This window comes from Caretta caretta, chromosome 7 (genome assembly GCF_965140235.1).
Source record: "Caretta caretta isolate rCarCar2 chromosome 7, rCarCar1.hap1, whole genome shotgun sequence".
Lineage (NCBI taxonomy): Eukaryota > Metazoa > Chordata > Testudines > Cheloniidae > Caretta > Caretta caretta.
This window is the reverse complement of record NC_134212.1, coordinates 5,585,489-5,603,568: the sequence shown is the minus strand read 5'-3', so window position 1 is coordinate 5,603,568 and position 18,080 is coordinate 5,585,489. Positions and strand designations below refer to the sequence as shown.

The 18,080-nt window shown below is 40.4% G+C and overlaps 1 protein-coding gene and 1 long non-coding RNA gene across 7 annotated transcripts in view; one reads left to right on the top strand and one right to left on the bottom strand.

Moving 5' to 3' along the window:
- Positions 1–251: 251 nt before the first annotated feature.
- SYNPR (synaptoporin) overlaps positions 252–18,080 on the bottom strand; it is a 177,626-nt gene continuing 159,797 nt past the window's right edge. For all 6 annotated transcript variants that reach the window (XM_048859024.2, XM_048859025.2, XM_048859027.2 and 3 more), the window contains 2 exons: positions 3,559–3,750; positions 252–2,098 (listed from right to left, as the gene is read on the bottom strand). In XM_048859024.2, coding sequence (XP_048714981.2) covers positions 1,814–2,098; positions 3,559–3,750 — 477 coding nt within the window. In that variant the 3' untranslated portion in view covers positions 252–1,813. The remainder of the gene's footprint in view (positions 2,099–3,558; positions 3,751–18,080) is intronic.
- LOC125640491 (uncharacterized) lies at positions 7,263–12,129 on the top strand. Its single transcript, XR_007357794.2, has 3 exons — positions 7,263–7,535; positions 7,620–7,720; positions 10,866–12,129. It is a non-coding gene; the product is annotated as an uncharacterized LOC125640491 (long non-coding RNA).

Sequence of the window (18,080 nt, the reverse complement as noted above, 5' to 3'; positions counted from 1 at the left end):
TTTTTGTTTTGTTCTGGACAATTAAACAACACAGTACTGATTTATTAATACTTGGAGAGAGAGAGAGACACACACACACAGAAATTGGACTGTATACGTTAAAATTGGGTATTTTTATGTTGTGACACTGACTTACCAGAAATGAATCATGTCTCCAAATGTATGTCTGTACAATCCTTGTAAAAATCTTGGAAAATACTCAAAATGAGAATTATTTTACACTGTTATAATACCACCATACTCTTCAAATGTACATTGTATGCATTAACTTTATTAGGGTCAAATAGATATCACAATATAGATCCATCCACTGAGTAGCCATAAATTGGTTACAACAATCATATAAGACTATGCTGTTTTATGCTTTTAACATTACAGCTCATACAATATTATAGACGGATACACTTTTATTTAGAAATGCAGATGATCAGTTTCGATTATGATGCTGTGTTTCAGGCTTCAAACTGAGTAAGAAAAGAGAGTTTAGGGTGACCCTTTTGGCTACACAGAATCCCATGTACTGTAAGAAGCAAAGTCCAAATCTTCAGTGAAGCGATGCCAATTTACACCTGCTAGGAATCTGACCTCTATATATTTTAAGATGAGGTTTTTTAGATTTTGCCAGTTTCCTAACATTTACTGATAGCACCAAAACCATTATTCAAAACCAGCATTCACCATAATGATGGAACAGAAGTGTCATTTAATGATTTTCAAATGGCATAGATAGAATTATTTCCATCCGGAATAAAGGAATAATTACGCTTTGTAATGCTGACTAACAATGATCTATGTCCTTGCCATGTTTTGTTAAATTAAGTACATGACACATGGCATATTTTTCACGTGGTTTTGGTTACTGACATCTGCACCTCTGTTATCCTAATTAAATAAATATCTTTGTAAACATATAACACAGTTACTTGGTCCTTAGTTTTCACAGCTCACGTTAAAATTTTCACAAAACATCAATAGAAATAGTGATTTATAGAATGAATACTGAGCTTAGTTAACCGGAATAAACGTTGGTCAGGTACCATTTATGCTACTGAATGCTCTCTCAAGGAAAAACATTTTAGTTACAAAGCATTCAGAACTTGGGTAAGCCATATACCCAATTCTGCAAAATATATAAAATATACATACATTTTCTTAAACATACATTTAACAAAAAAAGGAGTGGCAGAAATTGAAAAGTTCCATATACAGGGTCCAAAACATTCTGTTGGTGTGAAACTGCTTATCCATGCACTAAGTCACACAGGAACTGGTTAATCAAAATAATAATTAAAAAAATTCCTCTGGAAAAAATATACTAAAAACAAACGCTCTAAAGCATTACAAACAGGCAGTCTTGAAAATTTAGGAGTAATGTTACATGCATCATGATATACTGAATAATCTTTAGAAATCAGAATAAAACACTTCTGTTTCTCACCAAAATGCAGAAGAAAAATTCTATTCTACTTCATTATGTTATGCATATTACACAATACAGACTTGAGGCTACAAAATGCTTTTACCATTTTAGTACACATACAAACTACCATAAAGTTATCTATACAATACATACAACAATACTTCAGTTCACCACCTGTGATGAATACATCATCATCAGTTGTCTAGTGACAAAAATAACAAACTAGCCACCACCGTCTGCTTCAATAGGTACCATTAGATCTTTGATTTACATTACATACTCTCTTGGAGTATTAATTTATTTAAACTTTCTTTACAAATCTGGTGCCACTGAAACCTAGTGTTGTTACACTGTCTACATATAAGGGGTGTAGGAATGCAAATTCTGTGAATGCTAAATTTGATTGGCAAATGAGGTGGGCCCACTCTGATTATAGCTCTGTTGCTGGCCATATTCACCCACCTGGCCATAGTTGGCTTGTTGGCCAAAGCCTGCAGGTTGGTTATATCCTCCAGTTGGACCATAGTTGTCTTGATTATAACCACCTTGATTATAGCTGCTTGATTGTTTCTCCATGGTGTCTGGAGGGTGCCTCTGGCCCGAGGAATGCCACCCAGTCTCCTTAAAAACAAACCAAATATTTCCTGCCCAGAGAATAAAGTTCAAGAATCCAAAGACCTAAACAAGAATCAAAGCAATTCATGAGTACAAAGGCATGATTTTTGTGGCCCAGTATATATGTAATGTTCAGCTTTATCCAATACACTTCTTTTAATGAAATGAGCAAAGGCAATTTAAAGACAACCCTTCCCAAAAGGCTCAGGAAGCTACATGCTCAGCTGTGAAACAGGGGTCCGTGCCTACCCCAAAATAGTCAACGACAGAGGCTGCAAAGCCCATCTTTTTGCCCAGGTAGCTAAACCAGTTGGGGCTTGATGGGGATGGTGGTTTATAGGGGATGGGAGTTGGGAGGGAAAGCCTTGCCTATTTTGTTGGGTTGGTGGTTGAAGGTTTTGCTGTCGTCTTTGTAATATTAATTAGTGTTAGAGGCACTCACAATTTGCTGAAACTTAAACTTTGTATGGGAACGGGCCAGTCTGACAAATTTCATTTTTTTTTTTTATTTGTCAAAATGTTCTCCCCCCACCCACCCTCGCCCTTTTCTAAATGAACAGTCCTGCTTCTCGCTTTGAAATGACTTGGCTTAGGAATTCAAAGTAAAAATTAAAGCCAAAATCGAAACAAAATTTCAATTGACCCAATCTGAATAGAGAAAAAAATGTCTAAATCGTGAACATTTTGCCAGGGCAGGAAGACCATTTTCCTCCCAGCTCTACATAAGACAAAGACAGAGTGTTTCTTTTTCAACATGTGATGGTAGATTGAAGCTGAAAGCAAACAGACCCTTCATGGCCCCCAGGAAAGGCAGTGCGAGCGTGCACCGTACTAATTCTGGATTTTGTGTCTCATCCCGATGCTGCCGCTGCAGCCACCTTTGCTGGGCTCTGATGTTCCACCTGTAGAGCTCATTGCCGCTGAAGAAAACGCCTTTGCAGGAGAAGGCAATACACAAGCAGAACTGAATTACTGGTGGGGTGTATGGAAGGGTGCTCTTATGGACAGTCTGGCTTAGATCCTGGATGCATGGGGATGAGCATCCAGATGGATAGGTAAGCAAAAGCTGGAGTGTCAAAGGAAGGGAAATGGCTTGTTGGCGGTTCAAAATTTAGCTAAGCATTGGAACCTTGGTCCGGAAGATCTTTGGTGCAGGGACCATATCTACCTCGGTATGGCATAAATATTCCGCACGTTAGAGCACCACACATGTGGGATATACATTCATAAAATCACACTTATTTTATAGGTGTATTCCCAATGTTCACTTCCAAAGCGAGCTGACTATTGAATGAAACTACCTGTAAGTCAGTCTATAATTTTTCTCCATGGTAACTATCTCAGTGAGGCAGCATTTTCAGTCAAATCACTGGCAACATTTTAGGAACTTCCAAAGAAGCCAGTGGACCTACATTGATTTATACCAGGTGAGGATGTGGCCCAATCTGTATGTCTGGAGAGCTGAAAATACGTGCACACACTTTCATTGCCTGACAGTAAAAAAAATAAACAGATCTACTTACAACCGAAGTATTTAAGCTTGACATAACAGGGCTGCGCACAGGCATGCATTTGTTAGACTGCTGTTTGCAAGCCGACATCAGTAATAGCACTTCGTCTGGATCAGTAGCAACCTTTACATCAGACAGTCCCTTGGCCCAAGCAGACGAACCCACCAGCCACAAGAAGGAGAAGACCACTGTCACGATGAAGTCCTGTAAAACCAGATGAGACAAAAGCATTAGATAGATGGGTCAACTGGGCAGCGAAAGCATCAGAGGAAATGTATCAACAAATCAAACTTCAGATTATAGGACAGAAAGAGAGCTTTGTATTTCCTGGAAATAATATGGTGGTCTTAACCCACAGACAGAATTTTCAAAAGTGCTCATTGCCCCCAGTTAGGTAGAGACTTTCAGTCCCTGGAAAAATCATGGAGCAGGTCCTCAAGGAATCAATTTTGAAGCATTTAGAGGAGAGGAAAGTGATCAGGAACAGTCAGCATGGATTCACCAAGGGCAGGTCATGCCGGACTAGCCTAATTGCTTTCTATGATGAGATAACTGGATCTGTGGATGAGGGGAAAGCAGTGGACATGTTATTCCTTGACTTTAGCAAAGCTTTTGATCCGGTCTCCCACAGTATTCTTGCCAGCAAGTTAAAGAAGTATGGGCTGGATAAATGGATGATAAGGTGGATAGAAAGCTGGCTAGATCATCAGGCTCAACAGGTAGTGATCAATGGCTCCATGTCTAGTTGGCAGCCGGTATCAAGCGGAGTGCCCCAAGGGTCAGTCCTGGGACCGATTTTGTTCAATATCTTCATTAATGATCTGGAGGATGGCGTGGACTGCACCCTCAGCAAGGTTGCAGATGACACTGAACTGGGAAGAGTGGTAGATAGGCTGGAGGGTAGGGATAAGATACAGAGGGACGATTGGAATTAGAAGATTGGGCCAAAAGAAATCTGATGAGGTTCAACAAGGACAAGTGCAGAGTCCTGCACTTAGGACGGAAGACCCCCATGCACTGCTACAGACTAGGGACTGAGTGGTTAGTCAGCAGTTCTGCAGAAAGGGACCTAGGGGTGACAGTGGACGAGAAGCTGGATATGCGTCAACAGTGTGCCCTTGTTGCCAAGAAGGCCAATGGCATTTTGGGATGTATAAGTAGGGGCATAGCGAGCAGATCGAGGGACGTGATCGTTCCCCTCTAATCGACATTGGTGAGGCCTCATCTGGAGTACTGTGTCCAGTTTTGGGCCCCACACTACAAGAAGGATGTGGAAAAATTGGAAAGAGTCCAGTGGAGGGCAACAAAATGATTAGGGGGCTGGAGCACATGATTTATGAGGAGAGGCTGAGGGAACTGGGATTATTTAGTCTGCAGAAGAGAAGAATGAGGGGGGATTTGATAGCTGCTTTCAACTACCTGAAGGGGGGTTCCAAAGAGGATGGATCTAGACTGTTCTCAATGGTAGCAGATGACAGAACGAGGAGTAATGGTCTCAAGTTGCAGTGGGGGAGGTTTAGGTTGGATATTAGGAAAAACTTTTTCACTAGGAGGGTGGTGAAGCACTGGAATGCGTTACCTAGGGAGGTGGTGGAATCTCCTTCCTTAGAGGTTTTTAAGGTCAGGCTTGACAAAGCCCTGGCTGGAATGATTTAGTGGCGGATTGATCCTGCTTTGAGCAGAGGGTTGGACTAGGTGACCTCCTGAGGTCCCTTCCAACCCTGATATTCTATGATTCAATGAAATGAGCACAGATCCAATTTAAGTTTCTAAGTAAGTGGCCAGATTTTCAGAAGAATCTATCCAGCCTGCTGGATGCTGAACTATCTTGAAAATCTGTCCCTCAGTGTCACAACGCAGGCTGCTGGGTGGTGAGTGAATTTGTAAATCTGGCCCTGATTTAGATGTAAGAGCTGAACTCTCAGTCTGGCCATACAAGCAGTTCCACAAAATGCTTCTTCATTTTAGCTCAGTTACCATATGCTGTGTGCTTAGGGGTTCCTTTGCAAAATGCTGTCATTGTGCATCAGTGTTTCAGTTGAGCGCCCTCTGAAGCTGACTAGCCCGTTACTACTAGGAACAGCAAACCAACCAAACAAAAACGTTCCAAGGGCTTGATTCTGCAAGGTACCAAGCACCATTACCTACTTCCTGTCAATGTGAGGCCACAAGAGAATGAACTTCAGGGCTTTATGAGTCTCACTAATGACCGAAACTGCATTTATTCTGAACTGCTTTGCCCGTTTTCTGTTATGGATATGCCTATACACATACACACACTCACTTTTTACAGGAACAAGTGACCAAACTCTATTGCTACTGTGTGGGTCTTGGGAGGAAAAAAAAGTGTTATTTTTCAAGCTTTTTATGTCCTGCTAAAACTAAGGAGCCATTCTACTGTCACTGTTCATCCCATCTGTCAGTCTGCAGCAGATGGTTGACGTGTTGCGAGTCTAACGCACAACTCATTACATGATTGTGTCTTGGTATCCCACCATCTCCCGTGCAGGCTGCTTTCCCTCTCTTGCCCTTTCGCCTCCCTCCGGCCTTAACCTATAAGGGAGATATGACTGGACGTGAAAGAACGCAATACAAAGTGCAGTATGGTGGGCTGACATGCAAAGCATAAGTGATTTTTAAATTTAGAGGAGGGTCACCTCCTCAGTTGCACCCCCCCCTCCTCCCTCCATGTCCTTTTAATGCTGGAAGCCACTCAAATCCCTAAGCCACCCTTACAAGAAATAACGAGGAAGCGATTTCTTCACCCTCACAAACAGGATTAAATTTACTGCACCTCAATAGAATGCCAAAAGCTAGCTACATTTTTTTAATGGCAAACCTTTCTGACACACACAGGACTGCAGCAGCTAAATGGCCATGCTACAATGCTTTGATTTACACTGACCTTGCTTCTTGCTACGAAGAGGAATTCTCTTGACACTTGTGTTACGGAATTGATGACAAATATATCAACACCCAGGGGCTTCATGGTGGGTAAAAACGCTGGGCCTGAGAGCAATTCATTTATTCTCAAGCAAAAGATGTTATTCTTTGAAGCTTAAGCGGTAAAAAAAACCCACACTCTAGCTCCTATGGGTATGGTTTAAAGGCAAACATCTTCCTGAAAAATTGTAACTGGGGCTGAAACTGGTGAGATAATTGCTAAATTGACATTTAGTACAACTTGCATTTTATTTACTGAGGTCCACCCTTACAGGGCCTGGTATGTAATCTAATTGCACACCAAAATTGCACATAAAATGTCACATGGGGTTCCAATCCAAGCCTTTTTTATTAAGCATAATTTGTTTTTCTTAATTCTGCCAGAATTTTAATACCTTGGAAATTAAATCAAGCCGAGGAAGTCAAGGGTTTTTTTTAATAACATTGGGTAGAAATCTGAGGCGGGTAGAAGCAAATTGAGTGAAACTAACTTGATAATGAAGATTAAGCTTGCTAAGAAAGGAAAGCTTAACAACTGGCAAAGCACTTCATGCAGGTGCCTCCAGCCAGAGACTTTTCAGAGCTAGTGTAGTGTTCACTATCAATCAGGTGTGTTGGCTAATCCCTTTCCTTTCTCTAGCGTCATTTGGAACAAGAGCGGACAACACAGTCAGCTGAAATGTGCTGGATCCCTGAGCTGCAGTTTGTCGAATCCTGTGTGATTGTTCTGCAGCGGCACAGATGCTTTGGATTGGGAATGTATTAACACAAACAGGTTTTAAGCCGGTGCAGGCTAACTGTGATTTGGTCAAACATCACTCTACAGCAGGTGGTACAAATGGCAAGGCAGTCCGCGGTTGTAAAATGAGACCCCGATCTAGGGAGAGGGATACAGAAAAATGCCGCTCCAAACTGGGGCACAGAGCATGGGGAGAAAACGTACAGGAGGACAGGCACAACAGCCAGAAGGAGAATGTCAGAAGGTGGGGCTCTGGGAACCAGGGTGCTGAGTAAAAACCATTGCCCCATTCTAAATACCAGAAAAGGTGAGTCATGCCTGAAGCCAAACGGATTGTCTACATTGCAGGCCAAGAGGGTAATACAATTTGTGTTTTAATTGACACCTTTAGCAGGCCACAGAAGAGAGGCAGGTCCCAGCGTCCCTGGAGACCAGGATGCAAGGTCCCAAGACTTTGAAGACATGACTAGCTGGGTAGAAGGGAACAATTGTGTAAGTAGAACAACCTTATGTCTACCAAAGGTTTGTCAGTCTGGGCTGACCTTTGTGGTTTTGGCTAGAACCTGAACCCACTCTGATTTCAAGTGGGTTTGGGCTTCTGGCTGAATGTTTGCACAGCTCCAGGAGGAGCAGAGCTACAAGATAACAACATGCTGAAAATAAGAGAGAATTTCAAGCTAAGTTATTCTTGAGTTTAATGCTTAGCATGAAGATTTCTCCTTCGTAGTTAAAGCCTGAGTTTCTGCATTCTAAAACAAATCTTACATTTTGAATGTTTAATATCCCCTGAGCAATTTTTTTCTTTGGAACAAAATAAGCGTTTTTAGTAGCTAGCCCTCAACGATGTCTATGGATCACTCCAACGTGTATTGTTGCATGGTTACCGTTCACTCGTCATTGCAAAGTTTCTCTCTCAAATCTCAGCTCATACACTCGGCTGTTTTCCAGCAGGTGCCTTTGGGAAAGAGGCAAGTGCTGCACAGTCTGGGAAAGCAGAAATCTTGAATTAAAATATACTGTGCAGATCCAAGAGGGTAATGTTAAGAATTGCATTTAATATTCATAGCACAATAGTTTGTTGTCTGGTTCTGAGTTTGGCAAAAAAAAATCCTAATTGGAGCACTTTTATGACATTTTATTTTTTTTCAATGAAATTTTACATGATTTATCTTTTCTATTATGACTGAGAAACATTTTTTGGTGTCAAACTTGTGCCGCATTACTGTTTTTCAAATTTCAAGTTGCACTCGTTGTTGTGATTGATCACATTAGTCTCATAGTATTGATTCTGGGTCCCTTGCTGTCTAAATTGAGCTCAGGTGGCTAAGAGGGTTAGGAGAAGTTACTGTGAATGAATTTCTCAGAGGAAGTACCTGAATTTGGTGAGCTCTGAGTCAGTCAACAACAACAGAAGCTCTCCCATTGGTCTTCCCACCCCCCGTCCCAGCCCAAAATAGCCAAAGATCGCTACCATAGCACTTCCTTGTGAAATTTGGAAAATGCAAAATTTCAACTTGAAACTGGAACTTACTAGAACCATTTCAGAGAGAGAGAGATGCAAAAACCACACAAATTGAACCGACAAAAAACTGTAGAACATCCTCCACCCATTGTACCAACCCTAGCAAGTTTGTCTAAGTTTTATGTGCAATTCAGTACCTGCTCATTACATGCATTTAACTCTCCTTTATCCATCTCACAAAGAAAAACGTATCACTCTTAACTGCAAAGAGACAGTAACTCTCCCTTGTTTTCAAGAAAAGCTTTTAGATTCTCTGTAGCATTTCCATTCATTAGTGCCCACTCCACAGATGTCTTGGTTTGACAAAATATATGTAAATATTTACAACACACCAGGGAGCACCTGTTTAAGTTGAAGATGCTAAATTCCATTTGCTCCCTGTTAATCTACTGACGTGCAACTTGCATGCACACACACAGGACCACATCTTTAGCGGGTGCCAATCAGCATGGCTCTATTGAAGCTACACCAATTCATACTAGTTGTAGATCTCTCCCAGGTGCTCCAGTCTGTTTACAATCATGCCACATAGACTATGCTTCACCAGGACGAACAGCAATTGATGCTCAATCTTTGTAGCCTTAATCCTTTCCGTGTGGATGGATCTCACTATCGTGTTAGCACACATGGTGCAAACAGCCCTCCAGCTCCTGTCCCACAGTGCAATGATCAGTGTGGAGATGGCCTGATTCCTAGGACACCTCAATGAAAACTCAGCCTCTGTTTATTGGTTAATGGTGTGGAAGTTTGTTGCCAGCATGTACTAGAGGATAAAACCTTAAAATGAGCTGTCATAGGAGTGACTATGGCATTCACCCCACTGCCCTCAAAACACAAGAACAAGAGCATCTCTCAAACCAATGGCAGTCAAATTCACAAACGCTACTTTGCCATGAGTGTTGCCACCTTCCACACTTCAGTGTTGCGGGAGGTCACCAAGTCTGATGGCATCGAGGGATACTTTGATGAACAACAGCAACATTTGTACCTATGTATGTTAAGATAGGCACAATCACATAGCAGACTTTAGAGCATATGCATAAGAATGGTCACACTGGGTCCATCTAGCCCAGTATCCTGTCTGCCGACAGTGGCCAGTGCCAGGTGCCCCAGAGGGAATGAACAGAACAGGTAATGATTAAGTGATCCATCCCCTGTTTCCCATTCCCTGCTTTTGGCAAATAGAGGCTAGGGACACCATCCCTGCCCATCCCGGCTAATCGCCATTGATGGACCTCTCCTCCATGAACTTATCTAGTTCTTTTTTTGAACCCTGTTATAGACTTGGCCTTCACAACATCCTCTGGCAAGGATTGCCTTTCCATTCATTTCCAGAATACACACGTTCCTTCAGCCATACAAAGTGCCCCTTGTCTGGAGACAAAGTTAGCTCTATATTAGCATGTTCCAGTTTGGGGTGTAAACGTTCTCCTTTGGTACAATGGGGACAATAGTATTACCCTTCTCCCAGCCTATTTCTTGTGTATTTAGACTGTAAATTCTTCAGGGCTCGGGCAATTTCTTATGAAATAAAAGTGTAGGACAACGGGGCCCTGATCTTGGTATCATGGTTGGGGCCTCCGGGCACTGCTGTAATTCAAATGAATGAAAAATAACAATGCCTACCAGCACTTCCCTTTGAGGTGCTCCCCTGAACAAAAGATGTGACTCAGCTCTAAATTATAGCTTCCTTGCGGACACTTGGAAACCAGGCTTCCCTTGGGCGTAGATTCTTGCTTAAAGTTCTAGGACTGCATATGAGGTTTTTCTGTATTTATCAGAATGTCAGACTATTACTTGGATTTGAAAATTCGTATTTACTAACCAATTGTCCTTAGAATGGATGTTCCGCACTCTCTCTCATTGTTCTTAGATTCAATAAGGAAGCACAATTTCAACCTCTACTGAAAGGTTTGCAATGTGCAAGGTAACACAATCCATTTTTCAGACTACTTTTTGAAAAACGGTAACAAACTATTCGGAAAATAAATGTACAGCCCCCCTACTGCACGTGATCACATTCCTCAATGCCAAAAGTCACAGCTACACATGTCTTCACCTTCCCTTCTGTTAACCTTTAAAAGAAGCCTGTAAGCCTTTTTTTTTTAATTTCAGGTAATACATTGGCTACCTGTTTTTCCTCCTGTCATATAATACTGTTCTGAAAATACTTCCTGGATTGGTGAATTCCCCCCACATAAATCTGACCATGCTGGAGAGATATCACTTCTAGATCTGGCATAAGGTTTTCTACGAGATTTATATGCCTAGGGATAAGCAAAGGCTTGGAGCGGATTTGACAGAGTCTGAAAAACGATTTCCCCCTCAATCAAAATTGATGCCTGTCTATCAGCAAATTCTCAGGATGAGGAAGCCCCTGAACCAGAGTATAAAGTTAAAGGAAAAGAAGTCCAGAGAGCTGGCTATATCCTTTTTGCCTTTTCACTGATGGAGCTTGCTAGCAGCCTGCCATATTCTGGTATGGAAACTCGCAAAGTTCTGAGGGATCAGCGAAGAGGAAAATGAAGACTTTCCAGACTCTGCCTTTGGCCTGCAAGATGGGCATTTGTCTGTTCTTTCTCTTGCCCCTGCCCAAAGTAAATCTGCATTTTACTTGTTTTAAGCTATGGGTAACTGAAGCTTGGACAAGAGTGTAACTTCTTTGAATAGTAAAATAAAATAATACTTCAGGTGTGATGATTTAGCTCTGTGATGATAAACCATGATAGTTTGGAACATTAAGAATCTGACAGATACAGTTAGAACCTTCTTGGTTCGAAGAGACGACGCACATTCTATTCTAATAAAGCACGCAGTAAAACAGTCTTGTGTTTTAAAAACGAAATGACAAATGCGGATTGGAAATGTCACGTTGAAATGCACAGACTCCTTAAGTTGGTTGGTAGCTTTCATTTTCGTTTTAATTGTAAAGAAGCGATCATTGTTCGGTGTATTTGTTTTCTTCTCTGGATGTTTATGGGAATTCTTACTGATTTCTAAACTACAAAAGGAGGACAAAGTTTAAAAATATGCAGCAGAGGATACCTTGTGAGGAAGAGAAAAATAGACAGTATTGTTTTAAATGTACATATTTGTAATTGTTACATACCATATGTAGAATACCAAATAACCTCCTGTTTGTTTTAATTATTCACTGAATTCCAGAGACTAAGGAAAGACCTCATCCTTTTGCATTTGGAAACTTACATCCACTAATTTTTATGTGTATTATCAATGGGATGTATCCACTGATCACTTTGTATGTGAGAAGTCTCTCTTCAGTTTTGTAATCGTTTTCATAGCCTTCATCAGTATCAGTTTTCTAATGCTCTTAGTAATTTGTGCAGTGATTGTAATTGATTTGAATATTAAAGTTACATTCAAGGATAATTACATGTATGTGATTTTTTAGGATGACCTATAACTCTCCCCCAGAAAACAGTAAAAGCAGATGAAGATACAATGTAATATAGCTGTCACATTACATATTCTAAGTGGTGTACACATGGAGAAGCTTGTGAAGAAAAACAAGACGATGGAGTGATAGCTACTGACTGATGCAGATTATGAATGTCCCCCAAACAGTTTCCCATTCAGGACTTGATGGAAATATCCCATTGCCTACCCCACATTCCCAAAAGCTTTGTATGGCTTAATTGGATTGGTTCCTATCTGCTTCTCAATGACTGAGAGTATATAGTTTTTCAGTACATTATTGGAATAGATGAGACTGGAATGCATTACAATTATCCAGCCTGATTCTGATCTCAGACCAGTGTATATCAGGAGCGACTCCCTGCAAGATAATAGAGTCACTCCACTGTAATGTGCTCAGAAACAGGGCCATCAGCCTCAGATTAGATACCTGCCCTGAGTAATGGATGTCTCCGAAAATTACTTTTTTTTTTTTTTTTTTTTTTTTTTGGTAAATCTCAGAATGAGACTCTATGTCCATTAGAGTCCAGGTCACCTGTGTAATTAATTCCTTTAAAAATATTCCTGGCTGTTGAATACTAATCTGTCACTCAAATAGCTTTTCCTTTATATTTGTTCCCCTACTTTTTCATTCCTTGAGATGGACCCAGACTTATATTTAGAATGTGCATGTTATTTAGGATTTTGAAAGAAAATGAAGTTCATCTGCAGAGTCAAATGTGACTGATGCTTATAATTAATTATTAACAAACAGCTCAGTACATACTGTGCATACTTATTACATCCCAAAAACTATGTTAAAAGAACATTGCGGTTGCAAAGTCAAGCACCCAAAAGTCAGGAAATGCCAGAATTAAGACTGCTCTTGTCCCCTCTGCCCTGTCTTCTGCTCCCTTTACTCCTGTCCCCCAGTCATGGCTCTCTTTCCAATCCCTGCTCCCTCTCCCCTTCCTCTTTTTCTCCCATCTGCATTTGAGTCAGGTAGCTCCCGCCTTCTCTGCCACACTGTCTGAGTGGGGGCCTGCATTGAGAGAAAGGAGAGACAGGCTCCCTGCTTTCAGTTCCTGTGCCTGGTACCACAGAGGCCAGGAGTCAGAGGAAACAATTACAGGGAAAATCCAGCACAGCCTTGGGCTAGAGCCTGCTCAATTGCTCTGTGAGGATAAGCCCAAATTCAGTGTGGTCAGCATGCAGGAGCTGAGGGGGGACAGAGCATACTTAGTGCAGAAGGAATCTATATAAGATTCTAGGATTGTCACCGGGTGTCACTCTGAAGCCCAGAATGTCTGTTGAGTCTGTGTGAAGCAATGGAAAGCACTACAAGCTTAGCTGAGAACAATTTTGTCTAGGTTATCACCAACTTGAATCATCCCTGGGATTGGCAGTCTGTTACTCTCCCATTTTAAGTTCTCAGGCATTTTGCCTTTACAAACTAAACGTGTACATTGTACAGCTACAGTAAGGTATGTATCTATTCTATGCCACAAGTCTTAGACCACTCAGAGATAACTCAACCAATCACAAACCCTTACTCTACAGCAAGCAACAATTTCATTGGCTGCATGAAGGAAACGGCACAGATGGTGGATTACTTTGTGCCTCTGTGTGACACAGCACAGGCTTTCAGACACTGGCACAAGTCCACATAGACAATTTCAGACAATTTAGCTGTCAATCACTAACAAGTCTCTACTGAGTAGGTGCAAACTGAGATTTTTCAGAGGCTTATAACTTGGTCCAATGTGGGCATATCTTCAAAGGAGTGACAAAAAGCACAACCCTGACCCCAGGCAGTGCTAGAGCGTCTCAATGAAATGGCTGTACGAATTTTTTTAACATGGAAAAACAATGTATTTTTCCAAAACATTGTTCTCAGAAGCAATTGAACCAGTAGTGCTGAAACTTTTCAAAAAAGTTCAACCCTTAGGCAGACGCCTTGCATGGAAAATTTCAACCTAAATGGTTAAAATTTGGTAGAGTAATAAGTCACTGAAAACAGGGGCTTATAATGGAAACTTTACTGATAGGCATCACTACCTGCATTGTCTTTAACATTATCAACAGACTGGTGGCAGACGGAACTGAAATCTTCCGTTATTGGAAATATTGAATCCCAATAATGCTTGATTTCTTACTGTTCTGTCCTTTTCAAGAAAATATAAGCTTCAATTAAAGTGATGTTTATTGAGAACCTAACACACAAACATGTATATTTGTACAAATAATTTATACTATCTAATGATTTCTGGGTTGTCACGGTAATAAAGATTGCTTTTTCATACTATTTAAAACCTTTAATTACCAAAATATATGCTATGTAATTTTCTTGTTCCTGCAAGGAATTAAAATATTGAATTTGTTCTATTGATACTATACTTTACTTTAAATTAGGCTCAATGCAATTTGATTCGTTGGCAGTGCTCCTATTGTCTATTTCAGGGTTTCCGTCCTTTTTTTAAAATTTCGAGTGACACAGCTTTTTCCCCATTTTTCCTATAGAATTTATTTTAAAACCCTGAAAAAAGAAAAAAGCAGCTCCCTGAAGCATGAAGTTTAAAGGCGGGAGTAATCACAGAATGAACAAATGTCAATTCAAGAGTGAGAGTGAAGTTTAAAAGGGGTGGGGGTTTTTGTTCAAGGTCAGGCTGGGATCAGGGACAAGAACAAAGGTGAAGACTGAAATCATGATCATCTTCTACCTGCAGGAGCAGGAAAAAAATGCATTATAGAAATGGCACTAGGAGTGCCTGTCCCCGGTGATTAGAGGAAATAACTGACAATTGCTCTATGTATCTCTAGTGATGTGAACAGGAGGCCTCTTAGATTGCTTCATCGCTGCTCAGAACATTCTAGAGTTGTAGAATAATGGTCTTTGGGAGGATCAGCATCTCAGGGATCAAAGGTAGCCATACATCTGGATAGATCTTCCTGGATACTACATTCCTCTGCAACATCAACCTGCAGCTGAAAGGTGTGTTACAGGCTTTTCACTGCCAGTATTTCACCATTATATGGGCTACATGGACTTGTGCCATAAAGGATACTGGTTTGCACTTTTAACTTTCATACTGGGAAGTAAACTCAAATGATATAGGCCCTTGAATGAGGTCTGGCTATGCCTGCTTTTTCTTCCTTTGTAGATTCTGCCTCTTGGTCTCTTGGGCTCTCTGTTTTGATGATATTTTGCCATTGTACAGAGCAGGGATTTTAATGTCTTCCCTCCACTTGTCTTCCTATGTCTGCCTTCTTTTGGAACCAGTAGATGGTTAGGGGGAGCAACTAGGCCTGAAGGTGAAAAGAACGGAGACTAACTGGCCACCTGATTGCTGACATTCTTTTGCTTCTTTGTGCCTTACCACTCCACTAACTCCTTCAGGTAGAGACGTTTTAAATTACTGTCTCTCAAAATCACTTCTCTTTTCCACTGGGCTTAGTGACTGAGGCATTACTTCCATTTTCTCCCTCTCACTTGGAGAGGTGGCAGATTCTCCACAATTGACTAGGAGATGTGTTTCTGGCTGAAATGGGAAGGGCAGGGTTACTCGGTGTTGATTTGTGCCACCCAGGTTATCTCTGTAATAGAAATTGGTCTCTCCAACCTGAAGAGAAGATTAAGAACTAGTTTGTTTTCTTTGAGGAAACCTCTTCAGGAATTCTCTGTTGCCAGCGTCCAAACACTCCCAATCAATCTCATTGCATGTACAAATTATTAATTTTATTATTTATTTATATTATGGTAGTGCCTAGGAACTCTGGTCTTGGACCAGAGCCCATTGTGGTAGGCGCTGCACAAACACAGAACATAAAGACAGTCTGTGCCCCAAGGAGCTGGACAGATGGATAGAGACAGGCAGGGAAGTACAAGTACTCAGTGAGATAACCAAGAGGGTCAATAATTGTCTGCATAATTTTGTAATGGTTACTATGCTCCCAACCATGCTGTGTAAATGGACAGGCCAGTTAAAAGTTGCATTTAATGATATTTCCAAGAGAAAAAATCTCAGCAAGTTACTAGAACTTCTCTGAAATTTTCATGTGTATTCATTATTAAGATACCCAGCAAGATGCGATGCTCCAATGACACTTCATAACAATATTCAGCACCAACAGCTGGTTACATCTTTAAAACACCGTGCAAATGGACGGCTTAATATTTAGAACACCCATATGAGTAATGTAAATTATCCTTGTTTTACAGATGGAAAAACTGTGAACAACAACTTTAGCCACAGAAGCCTATTAAATTTAACCCCTGGACTCCATTACAATTGGTTAAATAGAACACAGTGAATTAATACTAAACTGTTACCCGTGACTGCATCACGGATTTTGAATGAATTTTGGAAGCAATATGGCAGTGATATTCTTAACAGTAAAATATCATGCAAAAACAAACTACATGGTATTCTGAGATTTTAGTATGATTTTTCCACTCTCCTTGTGTAAGTTATTTTCTGTAGTGATTGGAGTTGGTCAAAAAATGTGAATTATTTTCCACAACAAAATTGAAACCAAAATTTTTCATTTTGTTCAGATTTTTTCCTGTGGAATATTCAGATTTCTGATTAAGCAACTTGAAATAAAAAAGTACTTAATTCAAATAAAATCAAATGGAATCAAAGCAAAAAATGTTTGGATTTCACTTTTTTTTTAGGGATTTCCCCTCCCTCTCCCTCACCTTTTCCAGTAAATGTTTTGCCCTCCAGTGTGAAAAGAGGAAAAGGAGAGACAAAAACCCCAAACCCAAAACACTTGCATTTTTATTTCATTAGATGGGAATTGAAACTAATATTTTTTTATTTTAAAACAATTTATCAAAATGTTGGAAATTCTGAATGTTGCAAAAAAGTTGAATAGCTCAAAATAGACATTTTTTTTAAGAAAAATTTTTCAGCCAGCACTAAAAAGACATTAATGCTACCTTCCCATTTTTCTTCTTTCATTACTTTTATTCTAGATATTTCCTTTAATAGGTACATCCCTTCTATATTGGTAATTTATAGTATTTTGCTTTTATTTACCTTGTGTTTTTATTATGCATGTAAAACTATGAGTCATTGTAGAAACAGTTCTGAACCAAATAGCCTGGATCCCTCCCCCCGCCAGCCTCAATGAACTTTAGGGCATTTGAAATCCAGAGCTAAATTTTTCCCTTAAGCTCCTCTCTAATTTAATTGTTCTCCGTAGCCTTATGTTTCACAACTCACCCTAGTATATCTTTTTTCTCCTCTACAATCTTTGGAGGGAAGAATTCTATATGTTAATAAGGAGACAAGACACAAGTGGGTTCCCATAAAAGCTTGCACATTCACAGAACCAATTAAATGAGAGTGTAGCGTGAGGCTCAAATATGCAGAGATTATCTGAATAAACAGACCAAAGTGCATCTCACGATTCACGATGCATTCAAGTGCAAATGAAACCCAGGAAGAAAAGGATCCTAAAAGACTGATTTATTATGAAGTGGTTATTTAATAGCCATTGATTTTTATTCTGACCTCACAAGAATCAATCTTTGTAGAGAAACAACCACAGCTATGGTGCACTGAAGCAGCAGCTACAAAATGCTGTGAGCTTAAATAGGGGGATAAACTAAGACCCAGTATGGAACTGTGCACCTGAGTATGGGGAACTCAGCATGGAGGACAGTGTGATGCTGCAGAACCAGCCCCAGAAACATTCCACAAATAATGTGACAAAACCCCATCCCAGGGAGCAAAATATTTCTAGCTGACTACACAGTAGCTTAGGCCCCTGTCGCATTCTCAACACATCTACAGCAAATAATGGTCTAAAATTTAGATGTAGATGTAGCTGCTAAATCATCAAACAAGGTGTCTTCAGGGTTAAACTTGGATTCCAAGGCATCATTTTAGTGGCCTGTTAGGGTCACTC